Here is a 22,707-nt window from a genome sequence, read left to right as displayed (position 1 = left end):
ATTTAGCTGTCCAAATGATTGCACTGGCACAAAATAAAGGATACCAGGAGGGTTAGTAATATTAAGACACTAATGGTGGAACTGCTTAAGCTGTCTCAGTCCATGTGGTGGTTCCACCCTGGCTAGATGCCAGATGCCCACCAAAGCCACTCTATCACTCCCCTGTGCAGCTGGACAGGGAGAGAAAATATAGTGAAAGATTTGGAGGTTGAGATAAAAACAGGGAGAGATCACTCACCAGTTAGTGTCAAGGGCAAAACAGACTTGACTCAGGGAAATTAATTGAATTTATTGCCAATCAAAATCAGAGCAGGACAATGAGAAGTAAAACAAATCTTAGAAGCACCTTTCCCTTGTCTCTTCCTTCTTTCTGGCCTTAACTTTATTCCCAGTTTTCTGCTCCTTCCACACAGTGGCACAGGGAGATGGGGAATGGGGGTTATGGTCAGTTCATCATGTGTTGTTTCTGCTGCTGCTTCCTCCTCAGGGAGAGGGGTCCTTCAGCTGCTCCAGGGTGGGGTCTCCTCCTCAAGGAGAGGGGTCCTTCAGCTGCTCCAGGGTGGGGTCTCTCCCAGAAGACAGTCCTACACCAACCACTCCAGCCTCAGTTCCTCCCATCAGTTGCAGCTCCTCATGAACTGCTCCAGCATGGGCCACTCTCCCTCGGGATGCAGTCCTTCAGGAACAGGCTGCTCCGGCACGGATCTCCTGTCAGGACACTGCTCCAGCTGGGCTTCCCCCACCTTTCCTTCAGGCATCCCCCTGCTGCAGTGTGGGGTCCTCCATGGGCTGTGGAGGTGGATTGCTGCAACCCATGGAGCTCCATGGGCTTCCCCACAGTCTGCAGGGGAACATCAGCTCTGCTGCCTGGAGCACCTCCTCCCCCTCCTTTACTGACCCTGCTGTCTACAGAGCTGTTTCTCTCACATATTCTCACTCCCCGCTTTTCTGGCCATGATTACATTAATCACATTAATGTGCATTAACTTTTTTCCCTTCTTTAGTAGGTTGCCACAGAGGCATTACCCCAAAACTGGTTTGTCTGTCTTAGAGCTGTGTGGCCTTGGCTCTGTCAGACATAGGGGAAGTTCCTAGCAGCTTCTCACAGAAGCCACTCCTGAAATCCTTCTGCTAGCAGAACCTTCCCAAGGCACAATGACTGATCAGCCATGACCTGATTGATCTGCTCTACGTAAAATGAAGCATTTCTGCATTTTATAAACTCAGGCTTTAGAAAGGAAATACAGGCCTGATTTTGTGGCATCTGTTGGCTTGGAGACCTCCGTAGTCGTTTACAGCCAGTGGTAACAAAGGGGATTAATTATAACCTCTTGAGGTTGGAATGAAGGTGCATGTTTTAATGGGCCTTGTTCTCATGGGGCAGGCCTCTTCTGGCTGATGCCTGAATCCCCTGTTTAGCAGACAGAAGTTAGGAAAACAAAGTTTCTTTTATGTTTCTCTATGGATTTCTTTTCAGATCTCATTTTTAAGGGTCAGGGTATACATTCAAAAATATATGGAAGTTTTGATTGTCAAACCTATTTGGTCTACAATTTAGAATGAAAGTATTGGTTTCTTTGAGTCTGGATTGAAGGCACTTCAGAAGGTAGTTCATGTTTGGACTCAGGTGTTTATTATTTCTCATCAATAAAACAGTCTCCCAACCGTGAGTTCGGCAGCTTTTCATTAGAAGGCACAAACTGGCTAACAATCTCTTGTTACAAGGTCTTTCAAGACTAAACTATGCAATTAAGAACTGACACCTAGATTGTTTTCCCTTTTAACCCAATAACTGATCCCAGAGAGCCTGCAATGCAGACTTTTCTGCCCAATTACACAGTGCCACCCAAACCCAAGGAGAAGAAGGAAGAAGAAGCATGAAGCAGAAACCCAGGACAACACCCTGTGCCCTCCATCTTGCTTCTATCCACAACATACTAAAACGCCAAAACCTAAATTTCTCCCCAGGTTATACACCTACACTACTCTCTATAATCTGTTTCACACTTTTGTGGATTCCAGTCTATCTTGAACTCTAGGAAACTTTCTCCATGAATGAGGGTCAAAGTCCGTGCTGCCCTGGGGGTCAGGGCATCCCAGAGCAGACACAGAAATATTCCCAGTGCCCTGGGTTTCCACATGAAAGTAGTTACAGAAGCTGTAGTCTAAGGAAATACTTTAAAGGCCAAATAGTATCTTTCGGAAAAGTACAAACCTTTCTGTCTTCAGATTCAACCAAAAAGGGTTTTTCTGTGCCACCTTTCTTTACATCTGTATCAATTTACAGCTTTGTCAGGCATGGAAGAAGTTTTCTTTTTGAATATGTTTTTATTCTGAACTAGCAGCCTGCATGCTTTTTATGGTCAAGTGAACAAACAGACACCCCTAAAGGAATTGTTCCTCTTAAACCAGAATTAGATCAGATGAACTGCTGCTCAATGGTGCCCCTATTGGGTATAAGAACTTGAGATGACACATACTAATGTGAATGTCTGGCATGTGGGATGTTATAGAACTACCAAAGAAGTGAAACCTAGCTTGCATTGCTTTATAATTATATATATATATATATTATTTTTTTTTCAGTGGTTTCACAGAATCATAGAATATTCTGAATTGGAAGGGACTCAAAAGGATCAGAGAGTCCAGTTCTCAAGGAAATGGTGCATATGGGGACTGAACTCCAACCTTAGTGTTATTAACACCAACCAACTGAGCTCAAGAAAAGATGATGAAAATAGGAAAATATCCTGACACACATGCAGGAAGTTCTATAGAAATCATTTCAACGAGTTAGTGAGTAAGTAAGAATTTCAAATAATGTCAGCTTTCATTGCTCTGACATGGGTTTTATTACATGACTTTTGAAAAGTGGATTCATTTTCTTGAGGACTCCACCCTCTTCTCTGTAAAACAGGCAGTGGAAAACAAGGAATATAAATAATCTTCACTTGCACGTTCTGACTCACTGAGTAAGGCAGAGCTTACAAAAAACCCCAAAGAAACACAAACAGGCCTGTGATCAGTTAATTCAGGACTGGATGTTAGTGCATTACTCCAAAGGGACAATTACCTTGGATCTGGCACTACTTCAGTTTCGCAGTCCTTGACTTTCATTTAACTTAACCTTTTAGCGGGAGGGGCTTTTCTTCATTACTCATTTCTGTCTTTACAATCTCGGCGGAGCACAGACGCCTCTCCAGCAGTCTGCCCGCATGTGTTTCACTGCCGGCGGTGCCAGGCTCGGCACTGATCCCGGCAAGGAGCCGGGGTGCTGCGCTCGCCCGCCGAGCAGCAACCACCGGCAGGGCGCCTCCAGCAACGCGTGCAAGGGCAGGGAAGGGAGGGCGGCTCCGCGCGCTCCCGTTCCAGCGTCGGGAACCCCAGGCAGGGCATGAGCCGCTGCCATCGTCCCGCGAGGAGCACTCCTCGCCCCAGCCCTGCCCACCTGCCGCCGCTCTAACATTGACCTGACACTTGTGTGCGCTCGGCTGCCGTTGGCAGCCTGCCGTTTTTCCCCGTTGGAAGGGGGAGACGGAAGAAATAAGGACACCGCTCCCGGCAGCCGCACCGCGCTTTGGCCGCAGCGCGGTCGGATCGCCGAGCACCCGCGCACTGCCGCAGTCCGCCCGCCCCTGGAGGGCGGGGCAGCCGGCAGGCCACGCCCTCTTCCCCCCGGTCAGCCAATCGCATCCGTGCATGGGCGCGGCCCTTGGTTCCCATAGCCAATCAGCGCCGCGGGTGACACAAAGTGGTGCTCTTTGCACGCGCTTTAAAGGCCGGGAAAAACTGGCAGCGCCAGAGGCCAGTCAGAGCGGAGGGGGGCGTGGCCAGCTCGGCCTTCTGCCCAATGGGAGGCCGGGGCGGTGGTGGGGGCAGGCGGGGGGAGAGTGGCAGCAGCCTCAGCCAGTAAGAGGGCGGCACTCGCCGCGTCCCCCGGCAGCCCGGGCCAATGGGCGCGGGTGGTGGGCGGGGCGGGGGTGTCCGTGCCCAGGCTCTGGATTGGGAGCAGGGCAGGAGCCGGGCCGGGCCGGCAGCGTGTGCAGCGCTGCTCGAAAATGCACTCGGATGCCGCCGCTGTCAGTGAGTAGCGCCGGGGCCGGGCCCGCCGCTCGCCCCGCTGCCCGGCCGAAAGAACCGCCCGGCTGGGGGCGGCTTCTCTTGCCCCTGACCCCTGAGGCTTGGCCGAGCGCGCCGCCGGGACTGCCGGTGCCGGGGAAGGGTTCGGGCCCGCGGGTGCGGGACCGCCGCGGAGCGGAGCGGGGCGGCGTGTGCGTGCCTGGCGGCGGGGCCCCCGCGGGGACAGCGGGAGCCCCGCGGGCCTCAGCGCGCTCCCCGGGGGGCGGGGGCGGGAGCGGGAGCGGGCGGGGGCTGCCGCACCGGAGAGGGCCGGGGGCGCTCGGAGGGTGTGACGCAGTTTGCCCGACCCAGCTGGTGAGCGGGTGAGGCTGCGGCCGGCCCTCGTGGCCGGCTGTGCGAGAGCCGGGATTGCCGAGGGGAGCGCGGGCTGCGGAGCTGTGTGTGTAAGGGAAGGCGGGCGGGGGTGAATTCTGCGGGTTCCGCCGGGCCGGTGCGGGAGAACCGGGCTGCTGGTGCGGGGGACTGAGCCGCGGCGCATGGTGGGAGGTGGAGTCCCTGCGGCGGCGGCCCCACGCAAGGGGGCGGTGGGAGGCGGCCTGGCGGACTACAACTCCCAGCGGGCCCTGCGGCGGCGCGGCGCTGCCCCCGCCCCGCGGACCCCCGGCCGTGCCCGCCCGCCCTGGGGAGCGCGGGGCAGCGCGGCGCCTGAACTGGGGAGCGCGGCGAGGGCTCTGTCTCCGCGATGGAGCTTCTGGCCGTGCCCTCCGAGCTGCGGGGACCGCCTGCTGTGGACGGGTTGCACGGTGCAGGGGGTCACGCGTGGCCGTGGGGTGGCCGGGTTCAGGGATAGGCACGGTCCGCTGGAGAGAGCTGGCGGCCGTGCCGAGCACACAGCTGCCCTGCTCAGCCTCCCTGTGAAACCTCCCAGGAGCGTGTTCTCCCTGCGAGAGGATTGGCAGCCCTGAGATGCTGTATTGCTGTAGAACTTGCTTGTGGGAGAGATAATGAAAATTGAAGCTTTGATCATGCTTTAATGAATGATGGTCCGACTTTTGGACAAAGTCCTGAAAGCAGAGGTGGAAAGAAATGCTGCATAATGCCTGCATTTTCTTGAATCCTCCTGTGTCTCTCAGAATGAGATCTCGTACAGGGGCAGCCTGGTAAAGGCTCTAACTCATAAGGTTATATAATTTTTTTAGTGGTTCTGGTTTATTTTACCTTTATATTTTGGGGTCATTATGTGTTGGTGGTGAGGGCTGCCATTAAAGCAGAAATAATTGCCTCATATTAGAAGTAGAAAGACAATTATTCTAGAAAATACCTTCTGTTCAGTGTCTTTTGTCATGTGCCCTGTCAAAAAAATGCAGGTCACATTATGTACAGGTGTGAGTTGCAGTTTCACATATTCCAGGCCTCCCTCACATAGGATGATTAGGCAACATAGTGATTTTTAATTTGTCTTCAGAAAACAGTAAGAGAGTGTTCCTCAGCCTTCAGCTGTTACTGGCTTTTCATTAAAAATGTGCTGTGATCAGATCTTGTGCCTCTTTTTTTTTGTTTTTTTTTCTTGTATATGTGTTATTTTAAATAGATCTGTTTTCCTCAATTAGCGGATTTCATTTTCTGTAACCTCATACTGGATGGGTTTTTTTCATTGATCTAAATGCTTGAAGCAAGAAGTGTTCATAGCATAGTTTTTCACATACAGAAGCTGGCTTATGGTGGTCTCTTGATTGAAGGTTTATTTTGAGCCACCTTTTTGATCCTTCTTAGATCCCTATCTGTTCTTATGATATAAACTCCATTAATATGTTTTTGCTCAGTCTAAGTTTTACTTTCTGAATACACACCTTTCACATTATATGAGGAAATCAGCTGTCCTTTTTTCTATTGAAAAGTTTCTTGTATCTCCTGTAGCTATAATTGGAAAAGTCTTCTCTGTATAAGACCATGTGATAGGTTGAATTAGGCAGGTAAAGTTTTTTTCATTGCTTCTCTTCATTCTGTTGTATCAGAGCTCTTATTTGTGTAATTGCAGCACTTCATTTAAATTTATTTTTGTCTGGGTACTTTTTGTGCTCTTAGTGAATTATTAATCCTGTGTTTTCTTTAATTCCCCTCCTCCCACACTTTCTTTGCAGGTATTGAAAGCAAAGACTTCGGGCTTTTTCAAAGCATTAGTTCCTAGTTTTGTTTGTGTCTTCAAGCAGAAGAAGATAACTCACTTAATTTGTCTGTCTTGAGCTTGCCAAAAAGCACAGCAATAGGAAGTACAGTACATCCTGTGAAAGTGTTCATCTCTTGTATCCAGTTTAAATATTAGAGCATTTAATAGTGTGGTTATTTCTTCTACAGGAAGCAAGACTACTAACAGGGGCTTGAAGCAGAACCTTTAATTTATATGTGCCAGCATTTTTGTTGTACTGTCCAATTAAATTGTTTTATTTAGAGTCATGGTCTGATGTTAAACAGAATTTTTACTTTTGGCTCATGAAGAGACAGAAACAACTACCAGTTCATTCAGTATGTATGTAGATACAAAATTGTGTGTATATAGATGGTTACATATATTTATATATAGTTAGAGCTGCAAGGCTTTTGGGGAACTGACTGGTGTGACCCCCTTGATGCAGATGTGTGGCTGTGTAGACTGTGGGACTGGGTCTGCTGCTCATTACTGCTCATTAGCTGTAGATTACTGCTTCCCTTGCTCTGTTGGTTGAGTGGTTTGTAGGAGCACTCTCTAATCCACTCAGTCAGATGTACCTGGGTTAGCTCTTGCCACTTACTTAAGTTGTCTGAACTGCCAGGTTGATTTCTTGCCTGAAGTGGGTTAGGGAATGTGGCCATGGCCTGTGCTGCTGGCAGAGCTGTGGGGTCAGTAAGTTTTGGCAGGGAGGAAGAACAAGCAGCTGGGGCAGTAATGCTTTTGACTGGCATAGCTGTTCCCAGGCTGTTGCAGCTCCATCCTGAGCCACATACCAGATGTGCACCCTGCTGGATACCCCGGTAGCGGGTGCTTGATGGGGTTGCATTTCTGCTGAATTAGCTAGAGCACAAGATACAAAGTTTGTATGAGCTTTATGCCCTTTGTAGGATGCCCCATGACACCTGGCATGAAGTTAAAAGTAATGCAAACAGCTCCCAGGTCATGGCAGCCAATGATGCAAAACTAGCACACTGACACCTGTTTGAATTAGTCTGATGGTGGAATAAGTGTTAGACTGGATGAACACTTTTTCATCAACAGAAGCAGATGTTTTGCACCAGAAACCCACTTAGTGTTGTCTTTGCTATATAGCATAAAACACCCAACCAAAATTACCTCCCTCCCAAGCAAACCCAAATCCTGCCATGAGCCAGTTGTGCAGAGTATTTTATCCTATGTGTTAGTATAGGAGAATTACCCTAGCTCTTATTTGTTCAATTTAAGTTTAATGGAAATGTATTCAAAATGAAGTAAAAGTTACATAAATTTTGCACTGCTTAAATTGCTCTAAATTTCTCAATTAACTTTAAACTGCAGTAGATCTTTTGATAAACAAGCCTTCAGATTAGAGTACTCCAAAAACACCTAGGTAGAATAAAGATTTGTTCCTATGGGGGCAAAAAAGAATTATACTTTTTCCTATCTATGTAGCATGCAGTGATCTAAAAATATTTTGTTGCAGTTGTCATTCTGAGTGGTAATACCAAATGTTAAGAGTTGAATGTGAATGTTTATGTTGAAATTATTTTAGCGTACATGTAGTAACTCCTACCATATTTTGTTGCTTGGGTTTGGGTTTTCTGTAGGGTTTTTTATTTACTAGCTTAAGTCAGTCTGTGTTTTGCTGCAGAACATTTTAGGCTGTTGTGTTTGCAAAATGTACACAAATTTGCAACTGTGGGTTTTGGATACTGCTGGTGTCAGCAGTAGCTCTGAGCTTGGTGCGGTTCTGGGTGCAGGTGGGCAGGAGAAACATCCTGCAGTATCACGTCTTTAGCTTTAATGGCTTGGTCCTGATGCTCCTCAAGATAGGCTGGGTCATCCCATCTAATTGCATGTCCTTACTTTCCAAGCTGGAATTCACTTCTGTTTTCCTTACTTTCTGAATCATGCCCTTTATTTGACCACACCAAACCAAGGGAGACCCTGCTTTTCAAGCCTGTTCTGTCTCCCTTGACCCAAGGCTTGTCCCATGATGGACCGGGAGAAAGGGTGGCCCTGGTATAGGGTGTCACTGCCTGCAGGGATACAGCTGCACACACACTGGAAAGAGGTTTTGAATCCTGTCTTTGACAGGAGTGCAGAGTCAGCTCCTGTCTGCTCTGTGCTGCAGTTTGGGATTCTCAGTCTTCAAGTGTGTTATTAAGTTTTTGTGTAGATAAGACTGATGTACATTTTTCTTTTGACTTCTGTATTTAGAAATGAATACAAAAATTTTGCTTCCTGAACATGAGTGTTGAGGGCTTTCACCAAGTGTAGGTTTTAGATCTGAACTTCTAAGTTCATTAATCAATTCATCATTCATCAATATAAATTGTGTTGCTGTAAGGATAATTCTGTAAGTAGACTAGAGAGCATAAAATGGTATATTTTGTAGAAGATTAAATGATTCTTTTTTGAGTAAGTAAAATTTATTTAAAGCTAAGTAAGGCAACAGAACTTTGAATTATTATTGCAGTTTTTTTTGAGTTTTTTTTAATCTCTGTTACTTGAAAGCAAAGAAAAAAATTGATTAAAAGCCTAAGCATGCTATTTTGGTGTTTAGGTATGAGTTTGTGTGATGTGTGTTTTCTGTTAATTTTTTTCTAAGAAGTTTACACCTATGTCTTAGCAGTAATGATAATTACTACTATGTTATTACTACTGCAATTTCTATATTCAAATTTTATACATATGACATATCTATTAGGGATAACTATTTTTAGATCTACTGTTAAATGTGAGATTTTTTATAGATCTTCTATTTGCTTAAAAAATTAGCAGCTTTTAAAGGAAACTTGGAGTCAGCTGATCTTGTTTACTACTATTGTTAATTTTTTACTAGGTTTTTAATAGATTTTACTGCACCTTGTAGCTGTGTTTTGTCAACAGGAACAAAGTTAAAGGTTTTGTTCAGGCAGGTACTTTTTTTCCTTTGTTTTCAGATGTTCACTTAAATAGTTTGGCAACACATTGCTCCTTCTGATAAGAAAAATAAAAAGAATTGGGATTTGACCTTTAAAGTTTTTTCATTTCAGGCAGGAAAGTAAAGTATTTGAGTCCCGTTTACCTGTATACTTTGTTTATAGTTAAGATACATTGAGTTTTTTGGTTTTCTGTATTGTATTTCATGTGTGCATTAATGAGAGGGTGTAGAATGTTTCTTCTCTAGTTTGTTAGTTATGGAAGCAAGCCCGGCTAGCTCTTGTTTCTTTTACCTCTCTGTAATTCTCAGGTCCATAGTTTAAACCTTAACCTATAATATTCTAAAAATTATTTTTAAACTGTTTTCTTTTTAATTTTAAATTGTATATGATTGTGACTAATTGACTAACCCAGCCTTTAACCCTTAACATTGTATTAATCACATACTGCAGACAACATTTAAATTCCATGAAACTGGGTTGGCTCTGTCATTTCTTTCTAGGTTCTGGATTTGTAATTATTTTATTCAGATTTTTTTTTAGCCATTACATTCTGAATTACTGGAAAGTATTTGATAACATTTGGAATTTTCATTACTTCAGACCTCACTGAAGATCCGCTACCTTTTGCATGAAAAGTAATTTCATCAACAAAATACATATGAATGTTTGACATACACTCCTTAAAGTCATAGGAAACTTTCCACATTTCATCTTTCACTATTTACAAAGCAAGCAGATTTTCTTCTTCTGATTCGAGGTCAGTAAACTGTGTGGTATGTCAGAATCTTAGAATGGCTTGAATTGGAAGGGACCTGAAAGATAATAGAGTTCCAATCCCCCTGCCATGGGCACCAGTACCTTCTACCAAGACCAGGTTGCTCAGAGCCCATCCAGCTCACACTTCAGGGTTGGGGCATCCACAGCTTCTTTCGACAGCCTGTGCTAAGGTCTCACCACCCTCACAGCAAAAAACTTCTTACTAATATCTGATCTAAACCTACTCTCAGTTTGAAGCCATTCCTCCTTGTTCTGTCACTGTGTGCTCTTTTGGAAAGTCCCTCTCCAGCTTTCTTGAACGTCCCCTTAAAGTACCATAAGTGCATTTAAAGTGCTGTGAGATCTCCCTGGAGTCTTCTGTTCTCCCCACAGAGCAACCCTAGCTCTCAGCCTTTGTGTTCCTCCAGTTGTCCTTTGTGACCTTGCTCCAACAGATCCGCGTCTTTCCTGTGCTGAGGACCACAGAGCTGGATGCAGTTTCTGTAGGGAAAAAAACCAAAACCTCAGACCAATTCATGTGTTTTGAAACTGTTGTCTTCAGTTGAAAAATAGCTTCACATGTGATGGCATTGTTTGTGTCAAGCTCATGGAACCAGCTGTGGAGTGTGCAGCTTCGTGTGATGCATCGCTGCTCTGGCGGTGGCGCTGGGAGGGACGGGATTAATGCAACACATTGCTGCTGCCACGAGACACTGTTGTGCTCCCACTAAAGAACAACTTTCCTGTTTCTTCCTCTAACTCAGCTGGTTGCAGCTCCTTGGTGATCTGATTCAGAGCACTGGGATGGCAGGGTTTGTTTGTTCTGTGGATGAGTTTTCAATGTGTGCAAGGGGATCAGCAGGCGCAACTTTGGAGGCTGCATGAGTATGTGTGGAAAGTTTGGGAGGTGGAGAGGAGAGAGTGTCTTCATGAGCAATACAGTTCAACCAGCTGTCCAATTGCTTGCCATCTTGACCACTGTTGATCAGTGCTGTTTTTGCTAATTTCCCAGACAGAGTCGTTTGAGCATGGGAGGTGTTATTTTTTGGATTTTGTTTCTTAAAAAAAGCAATTTTTTTCAAAAATAGGCTTTTTCACAGTGGCATAGGATATTTTGTGTATCGTTCTTGAAATATAGATAAAGCAAACACTGACTCACGGACCAATTCAGAGAATAACCTGAACTTCCCTAATTTAATGGGTGCTCCTTGCATTTGCTTTTATAACTGTAAAAGAAACCTGTTTTCAGTTTTAGATAATATCCCTACACTGTGCAAGCTTCCCCTGTGAAAGAAATAAACTTTGGACTCAGGTCCTCCATATTCAAGTGGTGGATGGTGTGATATCTCTTGTATTAGAGCTGGAAAATATATTTGTATAACCCTGCTAAGTCCATCATAATTATGCAACCTATTTCTGAGGCAGCAGCTTAAAATTGTACAGATATTTTCAGCGGACATGTAAAACATACTGGCATGAACTATGTGTTTTGAAGTACCTAGGTATGTTTTGTTTCAAAGGTGATACCTATATATATATAATCCTTATGTTAGAATATTTTTTCAACCATTTTTAAGAGTGCTATCTAAAGTTAATGTTAGATTAGAATAAATAAATATTTGCTTAGTGTTCTCAGCTTCTTTCTTACCTTCAGATGGTTTCTCTAACTGCTCATGTTCTTTGTAGATTTTAGACTAAGTAGCAGGGGAAACTAAAATTCATATTCCAGAAAGTTTAATCTGATCTGTCATTTAACAAATCAAATATTAATCTTTTAATCTTGCCCTCCTCAGAATGGCTTTTATGTTCCCTATTGTGCTCATCCCTGTTTGCCCCCATCTCCTTTTGTTTTTTCTCATTGCTTTATATTGAATTGAGGATTGACTAAGAAACTCAGGATTATTTTTTTCTTGCAGAATGGTTCTGCTTAGTATTGTTTGACTAGCAAAAATGGAACTTTATTGAGCTCTTAATGCAGGAAAAACTCTAGCATCCTGTTCAAGGTTCAAGAGCTTCCTTTTGTAGCTTGGTAAGAAGATCTGGATTGTCTTTGACTTTGTATATATAAGGTTAGCTAAAGTTGGAAATTCCATCTCTGGTGCTTCTGACTTAGAGCAATTGTATTGCTGTGGTGCATGGGGACAACATGCTAAGAAATAGGTAGCAATTAATTAAGCGATACTCTGGCTAACAATGAATGAAATGTATAATTCTTGAAAGTATCTTGATTTTTATTTTTTTAATTCACTGTGATAGGAGAATTCCACAGTGATGTGTGTAACAAGTTCACTTAGAGCAGGCAGTTTCTTCAGTCCCACTTGTTAACTTCATAGCAGTGTGCTTCACTGACTTGGCAGTCGGATGTTTAATGGTGACTCTTGTTTATCTGGGTCATCTTAAGTGTATCTTGAGAGCATTCCTTTGAAATGCTCTGGATGGAAATAAGGAAATTATTTTTTGACCTCACTTGCATCAGCTGCTGGGCAAAGCCAAATTAAATGTCTCATATTAGAAATGCTTTGTTGCATTAGCTGGGTAGTGATGCTGGGCACATACAGAAGCTTTTCCCATATAGAAGTTTGCTTGGAATACAGTACATTTCTCTAGAGTGTTTTGGCACATGAGTTCTAGTGGGGTAGCTAATTTATTTTTAGTTTAAGTGGAGATACTCTGTAGTAGTTGGCTGTCTTTAAGCCCTCTCGGCTGGTTTGTGTTCAGTTTCTGAGATTCTTTTTTGTTTGCCTGCTGTCTAGCTGGATCTCAGCTGTTCTTTTGTAAATTACTTTCCAGTTTTGTTCTTGCCACATTCCTGCAAAAATAGGGAATTCAAAAGAATAGAGAAAAATTAGTTTCTCGCTCTTTAGTAACTGAAGCAAACTCAAGTGTTTTATATTTGGAGTGTGGAAGCAAAATTAACAGCTATGCTGTGGCTTCTTCCAAGAAGTGTCAGAATATTTCATTATCAGTTTTTTTGGTTCTTTTCTTAACAGCTGCTGTATTGTAACCTTTGGTTTGTTATTAAAAAGCCATGTTTCAACTGTGCAAGTGTATTCTAGTCACTTATTTTTGCAAGGAAATTAGTATAAAGGCAAGTACATGTGTATTAATAAAATCAGATTTTTTTTTTTTTAGATCCAGGATTTTTATGAATTATTTTAGACTGTTACGTGGCACTTAACTTGGTTTTGGAATAGATGAAACAGAAGGACTGGGTAACATCAAGTTATAAAGATTTCCAATATCAGGGGAAAAAAAAGTTGTAAATTTTTTTTTAAATTCATCTATAGTTAGCTATACTTCTGTTCTGCTGAGGGTCATCCATGCCTTAAGAAAAATACATACATAGGATATCTTTTTGAAGATTTCAGTTGTTCTAGTCAAATGTTGTAAATGTTGGTGCTGAAAATGTTGAGATTACTTTTAGTTTATAGTTCTGTGATGATTTTATTAAGTAGCCAGAATGTAGGAAGATCATGACTGCTGCATTTGGAAACCAGAAATTTAAAACCCTTTTTTTTGTCTTCCCCTTTAGATTTTCAACTGAATTCTCATCTATCAACACTGGCAAATATTCACAAGATTTACCACACCCTCAATAGGCTGGTAATGACTTGCCATTTTCTCTTAGCAGAATAGTTAGGGCTTTGGTCCAGAATATTTCATGACTGAAATCATTAAGTGATTACACTTCTAAAAATTATAACTGCCTTGTTGTATGGAAGGCTGTTTGGTTTGAATTGGTGAAGAGATAAGCAGTATTAGTAAAAGGTGAAAGATTATACTCCAGAGTCAGAGTGGAGTTTGAGCTTTGTTTGAACATTGGATTTAGATGTTGCCTCATACAAGAAGCTTTCTTGGATGCATTTAGTGATGGTAGTCATCACAGTTACCCAGTTTCTTGCAGCTGTTCTGGAAAACATATTGAATGAGCAAGCTGTCCTCTTACACCCATGCAGAAAGTGAAACAATGTTTTTGTGAAGGCTCTTCCTGCTTATCTGCTGTGTATTTACATTTGTTTTATTGCAACCATAGCTGGAAATGGTGATATGGCTTCTGTGTGTACACTGCAAATTTAGTGGAAAATACCCTGCCTGAAGAAGGGGGTAAACTTGTTTCCAAGATTTCAGTTGGTTTTTAATCAGTTTCCTTTAGAACACATATGTATTTTTATTCTTAAGCAAAGCCATTTCTGTGCTAAATGGTAAATTCAGTCTTTCTAATGCCGCATTTTTTGGTGGAATTATTCGGTAAAATAATGCCAGTTCCCCACCTGATGGGTATTTCCACTCTTGAATTAATTTGGTATGTTTTTGATTGAAAAACCCTCAAAAATATTCATCAAATTCAATTTACTTGAACTTTTTAGATAAATTTGCAAGCATAACTTTTTAGATAAATATGAGCTGAAAACACCGAGACTACAGTCTTATGTAGATGATCCTTAAGTAATTAGGATGAATACCAATATCAAGTAAAATTTAAAAATAGTACAGAAGAATCTTGTTTAACTGTGTCATTCCTGTTTCTTGCAGAATCTGACAGAGGACGTTGGTCAAGACGATCACCAGACAGGTATTTAATAGGAATGGAGTAAAAACAGATTGAAACAATTTAAACACACTTTATTAAACAAGTGTCTATAACATAACTGAAAAGGATGTTTTAGAAGGCTAAAGGAGTTTCAGGAAACAAGTGCCTGGGTTTCTTAGTCTTTTTCAAAATAGGTGTTTGTGCTTTTAATTTGTCGAATTATGAAGGACTTGAACAGATTTCAGCAGTTTTACTGTCTCTTAGTTTAGAAGACTTAATGAAAAATTTCTCTCACTCCTGGGACTCAGCTTGTTGGGCCACAGAATATCCATATTCATACAGTGTTTTGGGTCTTGAAAGAGCATTAGCGAGAACAGAACAGAAGCAAGGTCTCTTCTGGCTGTTGTGATGCCTGTGACCAAGTTTAAATGCTGTACTCCAAACAACCTGCTTTTTCCTTGACTGGTTCTGATGCAGGTTTTTTCTGGTTCTTGTGCAGATTTTCAGTCAATGTCTTGAGTGCTATCTATTTTTGAGTTAATATCTGTGTTTTGTTCCATGAAGTGTTACCATTTTTTGAAGCCTTCTTCTCATGTGCCTGGTACCAGCTTCCTGTCATTCTTGATTTGTCAGCATTTGAGCTTTGTGACTTGATGTTTTGCAAGAGTTCTGACCTCCTTTTGCACTGCCTTCAAGCCCTGATCACTCACTCAGCAGAACTATTCTTTAAAACTGACCATGTTTGTCCTACCATCTGACTCAAAGCTTTTCCACTGTCCTGAGGTGATGGCTATATTTGCTGATGTTACCTTGAGCATTTAGAAAAGTGGAGAGAGCTGTCAGCTACTCTGGGAGATTTCTGGCACACACTTAAAAATCTAGCACACTCTTAGCCTAGAGCAATGAGAAGAGATGCATAGGACTGCATTGCTTGGGATTGGACAGAGCTCATTTAGGGATTATGCACCCTCCTCTGTACAGCAAGCAGGTGACTTTGTTTCATGCTTGAACTCTTACCCTAGCCACAAAAGGAGTCTCAGAAATACTTTCCTTCAGTGTGGTAAGTGATTTGATACTGAAATTAGCTCATTATGTAAATGAAAAGCCTCTGAAAAAGAGGTTGTGACCAATAGTTGAAGACAGCTGGAGATTTTAATGTCCATATTTTAGAACTGATGTCTTCTCCCATCTTGTGATGGAGACTTGGAATTTTCTCCTATATGACCCAGTTGCTCTAAACTGAACAGCTACATACTGATTTCATGAATGAAAATGTCTTCTATAATCTTTGTTTACTCTTGATCACCAAGACCTGTTGTGAAGCATTGAGGTAGTCCCCTTCTGTCACTAATCAATAAGCGTTGATGTCCCTGACGTATTTGCAGTTTGTCTTACCTCTTGCCTAGCACTTCTGTCGTAAAGCATAAGAAATTAGCCTTGGTGCTCTCATTACCTGTGCTGGCAGGTGCTTGAGCACGTTACCATCAGTGTCAGTGTAAAACTGTTCATCAAAGCCAGTATCCTGTTGCCTGCACACTGTTGTTTGAATTACACTGTTTCAAAAGTGTGAGTGTGCCTGTTCAATGAGTTGAGGCACAAAATCCCTCTAAAGAGTGCAATTTTTTTTGCACTAGTTGTAAAGAACCTTTCAAACCAGAAACAATTATGAAATGAGAGCCAGAAGTAGAGGTTGATAATGCCAGGTTCCCTCCTCATCTTCAGATATTATTTCCACTGTTTCTTATGATTCTGTCCTGTTTTATGTCTCCTTATAGGAAGAGATGAAGCCCAGATGCTTGCATAAGTTCCAGGCATGTTCAGTTGAAATGTGTGTTTGATTTGACTCATATGAGGACAAATACACATGCAAGGAGCTATTTTGGCCATCATGAGTAGTACAGTGAGGTCTTCTGTTTCTGTTCTGTATGGAACTTAACACTTCCGGAACATCTTACTTGGAGAGACTCACATAAATCTATGGAGTTACTTTTGAAAATTTTTTGATTTCAGTGTGCCTAAACTTGTGGAACTTCTGTTTTCCAGTAAGAAGTTGTCAAGACCTATTAATTTTGTTGCACAATTTATAGAACTGTATAGGTTCTGTGAATTTGAGATTCTGTGTCTAGAACTCATTTCAAAGTCAGACTAAGAACTGTTGCAAAAGGTTTGAGTGTTGCCAAACCCATGTCAAGGTTTTTTATAGTTCTGAGATTATTTTAACACTGAATCTTCTGGCCCAAGCCTTGTTCTTAAAGATTGCTGTTCATTTTCTGCCATAATTGTCTGGGTTAGTGTCATTATGTTGTGGACTTTGTTTTTGGGATGACTCAATGTACATGTATCTAAATTTGATTGGAATTTCTAAAAGCAATTTAAAAAATTCTTAGTTTTTGGTTAATATTTATTAATAAGAGTATTAACTTTTGAATGCATATCACATTTACTTCAAAGCAGTTATTTCTAAACTAACAAAAAATGTCTTGGACATCTGAATTACTTGAAGCAAACTGTATCTTTTCTAAGTATTAGCCTGATTTCCTTTCTGAAACCAGCCCCTAAAACATCAAAGAACTACAGGGAAGTGGCAGTTTCAAAATTCCTTCAGTGATTTGAGAGATAAGATGGATCTTGTTTCAAAATTCCAGTCCCCTACAATGATTGTAGTGTCATGTGCTATCATTCAGTATGCATATCTGTCTGAAAAATGAGATAGACTTCAAATGTGTCATGGGTTTTGCCTTTTCACCTGTTTGTAGGTGGAAGAACAGCAGGCATTCTGATTCTGTAAACAATTTCTTTTTCTTTTAGTATGTATATGCATTAACTTGGAAAACTCACATTTGAAATAAGTTGTTTTTATGTCATAACTACAAATCTAGCAGCTTGTTAATATCTTACCATGATTTGGTAATTAAATTGTGAGTTACTTATCCAGACTAAAAAGTCTAAAAGTATGCTTCTTGTTGTCACCTGGCTTGTTTAAAACAGTGAGGTTATCTCTTCAACAAAAAGAAGGCTTCATTGCTGTTCATCAGTCTTTGGTGGAGAGAAATTGCTTTTGCCTCTGCTGCTTTTTTCTTTTGTTAGATTAGAGATGAAACCCTTCTCGAGTCCAGAGCAATTCTGTAGTGTAGAATTCAAGACAAGAGAAGATGAGTTTTCCTTTTGCAACAGGATTGCAAGTTACTTAATGTTTTGATGATTATCTTCGCTTTCTCATCTTTTGTCTGAAAACTGATGATTGTTAAGTGCATTTGTGGTCATTTTGTTTCATTATGAAGTGATCAGCTATATCTTCCCAATTGCTTCAGCATTCACAGTTTCTAATTAGTTTTCCTTTGAAGCATCCTTCTACTGAAGCATCAGAAGAGCAGGATTCCTCACAGGCTTTAGCTGGGGAAGGTGGAAATTCCATGCCTGTAAATAATTTCTGTAGGGACTCAGCTTGTAGAGTTCTTCTTTATTGGCTTTTTTCTTTTGTTTCTCTGGTTTTGTTGCTATTCTAGTACTGTCCTTCCCTTGTGGGTTTTATTTTATATATTGTTTTAAATTTCCTAGAGTGAATTTTAGCTCTTGAATTGATACTTCCCTTTGAAAGCTTTGTCTCCTGCAAATTTGGAAGTATTCAATAGGATGTTTGGGAAACAGCATTTAAACTCAAAAGGCTTTTGGCTGGTGGTGGTCTATTCAGTAGGCATTTGGAGCTCTACCTTGCAAATGCTACCTTCAAGTGTCAAAAAACCAGTGAGAACTAGGAGGGTTCTGCCAATCTTGAGTTGAGGCCTAGGAGTGAGAAACTTTGAAGATAATCACATCAGCAAAACTGCGCTTGGTAAGTAAAATTCTGTCAAATTTGCATGTAGTCAGAGGTAGCTGCATGTTTGTTTGCAGGTGGTCAGACCTTTGGGAAGAGAAATTAGTTGTGCACTGCTAGATCTAAAATTACATTTAGAATTAGAAAGCTCTGTGTAGGAAGGTTTAATATTGCTATTTAGTGAGCTGTATTGTGAATTGAGAAATTACAGGAGTTCAAAGTAAAAAAAAACCCAAACTGATAATTTTTAGCTTTATATGGAAATGAAATAAATACTCCTGTTACAGAGAAATTATAACTGCACTTCAAATTTAACACACCAATTTAAGTAACAAAAGAAATGCTTTGAAACTAAAATCCTTATGCTGTGTTTTGTAGTAGTTTAGAGATTATTCAACAGCTAAAGTCTAGTGAAGACTTGCTCCAAATCTCAGTTATTAAGATGTTAAGTCTTGGAAAGCATTTACAATATGTTTGTCCACCTGGTGTCTGTGTGCTGTCAATGTGTGAGGGCAGTGTGTGTATGTGCATTTAATAGCCACCTACCAATTTCTGAGCTGTCTCCTCTCTTCCTTTTTCTGTGCCTTTGAGAGCTGCAACTAGATACATTCAAACCAAAAAGGATACAAGTTTTTCATAGGAGTCATTGGAGAAATTGGGGTGTAGTGAATTGTGATCAGCTTAAGCCTTTAAAACAAGTTCACCAATCTTCTTAAAAACATCCTATCATTTAAGGAGGCAAAGAGTCCAAGCAGGAATTCTTGAGTTAAATTCTTTGGTTTGTATGGGGTTGCAGGTCTGACAAAATGATTCCTCTGTTCTATAACTGCTTTTTTTACTTTTTTTTTTTTTGGTCTTTTGGTCTGCTTCTTTTTTCCCAGAGGCCTTGCATATTTCTTTTCACAATCAACTGACCAGTAAACTGCACAGATTTGTGGGGGGTGAGGGGAATGTATGTTTTTTTTCTTGCATTTTACCAGCATCCAATGCCTGTAGCCATCACAAATAGATTTTTACTTTTTTTAAAAGAAAGGCACTTAAAACCAATCCATTTGCTCTCAAAGGAATGAAATAGCTACAGGTTGTACTTAAGTAAATGCATATTTACCAGAAAGAGGTGTTCACTATCACATTTTCATTTGTTAAGTTCAGTGTGTGTCTTAAGTCTGTTGGCTTTTTCTAGCCATCTGTTGAGTTCTGCTGTCATCTTAAGTGTTTTTAGTCTGTGTAGGCTTTCAGAAATACTTACTGGCAAAGTCTTTAGAAATTTGATTTGAAAAATAAAGTATTACAGATTCAATAACTTTATGAGAGTAGAGTTTTTCAGTATGATTAATGTGCAGGCATAATCAGATGGAACTAGTGACATTCAGCAGGTCAGATTCCTTAGTTAGTTTAGTTTGCAAAATGCCTTGGGTGTACTCTGAGTTTTTTATGGTCTCTGTTTAAGATATAGCTGATATTGTTGAGAAGAAAATAAATGCTATTGTCACTAATTTCCTTTTGTAATGCATTCTAGACAGTGCTTCTAGAAGTATGTTCTTATGACACAGCCATTATAATTTTTTTTTGGTGGTAATAGTTTATAGAGCATAATACTTGAATGTTTTTTGATGATTATTTAAATTGTAATTTGAATTGTCAATGCTCTTAATTCTCTTTCAAAAAGACAGTGTATGGCTGTACTCTCCTGGGACAATAATGAGGAGGGAGTTATAGGGTTAAAAAAAATATATATATGTAGGAAGAAGTTTTTGAATTGGAGAGTATTTCTTGAACTAGAGAGATTAATTTTCTTCTTAATAGATAGAAATTAATATAAAGATAAGACCAAAGAAGGCATACTTAGTGTAAAAGCTTTTTTAGTTGAAACCAGATTAGATCATCTTGGTGTAAAAATTGGGTCGAACATCTTATATGAGACTAGAGAAATATGAACATGATACTAGAGAAATTTGTACTTTCTTATGGGTTAGCATTTCCGTGCATGTTTGAAATAATGTACGTGTAGCAAAGCCTGTGAGGCTCTAAGGTTCCTTACTTGTGTTTCTCCTATAACAGGAGAGAGCCTTTCAAAGATTCGAAGAATAGGTAAGCAAAAGATTGCTGTCAGTATTTGTTGGGAATTGGGCCTCTGATTTCAGTCTGTTCCCTTGGTGTCAAAAAGCAGTCAAAGTTTTATTGCTTGCTTCTGTGCTGTGATGTGAGATAAAAGATTTTGTGGGCATCTTAATTGAGCATAGCTATACTTGGGTGCTGTTGTAGCAAAGAGAAGATTGCTTAGGAATGCTGGATTTCTTAATGTTTTCTTGCAAATTTCTTTGGCATCGCTTTATGTCTGGATTTTTATACCTCACTTCTCTCTTCCTTTTCTTTTCAAATTCTCTGTGTAGCACTTAGAGCTGTGATAGCTCTTTGAGCTGCTCTTACACACACCTTTCTCAGGTATCAGTGTGGTCTTCAGCATATGAAAGTAGGACAAAATTATGCCTGGAGTGTTAGCCTACTGTTTTCATGAGACAGCTAAAGCAATTTAATGACTTACTGTGGTCAAAAGGGCTGGTCCTGTGCTCTTTCTTGTGCTAATGTACAGAAAGTTATTCTTTTTTTCCTTGGTTAATTATCTACAGGTTTGGTGAGCTGGATTGGCACACAGAAGAGTTACCAGAGACATAGGAGCATGTAGCTGAGAGAAGGGGATGGAAAGGCTGCCACCTGATTGGCATCAATGTCTTGAATTGGCTATTTCCTGATTGGGGGCCCTAATTTTTTGAGAACTGTTCAGTCCAAATAATCCAGCCAGCCACTTTTTTTTTCCTTGATGGTTGCTGAATGTCTCTTCCCATCCCAACAAAACAAAAAACCTCCCAAAAAAAACTGGAAAAAGAGCTCTCACCAAAGAACAAACAAAACCTTTCCTACCTCTTTCTCTCTATCACAAAAAACTTGTGGCTTGAAAAGAAAGGGTTCTGTTTTCTAGAGATAGGTGTTCACTCACATCTGTATTTCAAAAAGCAATGATCCGCTCTTAGAACTTGTGATTTGAATAAAAGACTAAAAATAAGAATGACTTTTTGAGGACCTAAATACTTCTTCAGGATAGTGTCAGTTCTTGCCTGCTGTTAGACTGAAGTAATGCTAGTGCTAGTGTACATTTTGGTATAGTACTTTTGACCTTACTGGAAATGCGGTCCTAGAATATCATGTAAAAGTGAGAAGGATTATGGTATTGAAAGGAGACCATTTATTTTTTAATTTTTAAATCCCCTAACTTCCTTCCCTTCCCTTTGTAATGTGCCTATTAGTGGACACAGTTTAACTGGTCTGCAACAGTTTCATTTCTTTGTGCTGGTGTTTTTAATTCCCTCTGTAGGAAGTCTTCGGTCTTGCAGTTCATCAGACTGCTTTAGTAAAGTGATGCCTCCAAGGAAAAAGAGGAGACCTGCAGCAGGAGATGATTTATCTGCTAAGAAAAGTAGACATGATGGGTATGTCATCTTACCATGAGCTAAGACTGATGGAATATCTAAAGTTGAATAGCTGATCTATCATGTGTTTAAATACTAATGGAAATAATATTGAAATTTACTTGGTTTCTCAATGTGGAACCATAGCTGGTGATTGAACTGTGGGATATTGATAAATATATGTAGGTTCAGTTTGCATCTTACCTTTCTCTAGACATACAAGAAGCATGTAGGGAACTTCTTGCTCTAGTTGTCAACTGTCAAAATGTGTACTTGTTTGTTCAAAAACAGCCTCTAAGACACAGTACTATTTTCTCATATACATGCATAAGGTCTGGATTGGCTGTTATCAATCTCTAGCCTGTCAAAAAAGTGAATATAGTTATAGTCCACTCAGCTCTTAAAATCCTGCTAGTCTTTCCCTGTTATGTTGTGGTTTGACACTGAACATATAAGGGGACATTGCCCAGGTAAGGTGAGAGCCAGAGGTTCAGCAGCTATTGAGGGGCTTCTCACTGGACAGCAGAAGCCAAATAGGTTCAAGAGAGTGCATGAACAGTGTATTCTTTTGGCATGAGGTATTGGATAGCTGAGACCTCTGCAAGTGTTGGATTTTCAGTATGTGTAGTATGTTGAGTCATTCAGAAACTATTGAATGTGCTCTCCATGTGCAAGAATCACTGTTTTTGTGGACTAAGCACACTCCTGCATGATAGATGCAGGACTGTTCTGATGTTGAAAAGTGGCTTATACAACTAGAAAGTTTGCTTGGCACTGCATCAATCAGTAGAATTTGAGCTCTATTATGTGTTGCTTATGTCTCAGAAAACTCATGCTTCCATAGCAAGTACCTTTAGGGAAGTTAAAAGAGGCGTTTTTCTCCAAACTGTCAGCCTGAAATCAGGCTGGGTTCTCTCCTTTTTATACTCTAGCATGAGTAAGAA

At 40.9% G+C, this 22,707-nt stretch overlaps 1 protein-coding gene across 4 annotated transcripts in view; it reads left to right on the top strand.

Moving 5' to 3' along the window:
* The first annotated feature begins 3,957 nt into the window (after positions 1 to 3,957).
* Positions 3,958 to 22,707, top strand: part of DCUN1D4 (defective in cullin neddylation 1 domain containing 4) — a 37,982-nt gene continuing 19,232 nt past the window's right edge. Inside the window, exons 1-5 of one of the 4 annotated variants that reach the window (XM_064418178.1) lie at positions 3,958 to 4,083; positions 13,484 to 13,554; positions 14,485 to 14,524; positions 20,358 to 20,387; positions 21,670 to 21,784. In XM_064418178.1, coding sequence (XP_064274248.1) covers positions 4,059 to 4,083; positions 13,484 to 13,554; positions 14,485 to 14,524; positions 20,358 to 20,387; positions 21,670 to 21,784 — 281 coding nt within the window. In that variant the 5' untranslated portion in view covers positions 3,958 to 4,058. The remainder of the gene's footprint in view (positions 4,084 to 13,483; positions 13,555 to 14,484; positions 14,525 to 20,357; positions 20,388 to 21,669; positions 21,785 to 22,707) is intronic. The other 3 variants (XM_064418179.1, XM_064418180.1, XM_064418182.1) reach the window with 3 other exon arrangements.

Source organism: Passer domesticus, chromosome 4 (genome assembly GCF_036417665.1).
Source record: "Passer domesticus isolate bPasDom1 chromosome 4, bPasDom1.hap1, whole genome shotgun sequence".
NCBI classification, from domain to species: Eukaryota; Metazoa; Chordata; class Aves; order Passeriformes; family Passeridae; genus Passer; species Passer domesticus.
This window is presented reverse-complemented; position numbering and strand designations above follow the sequence as displayed.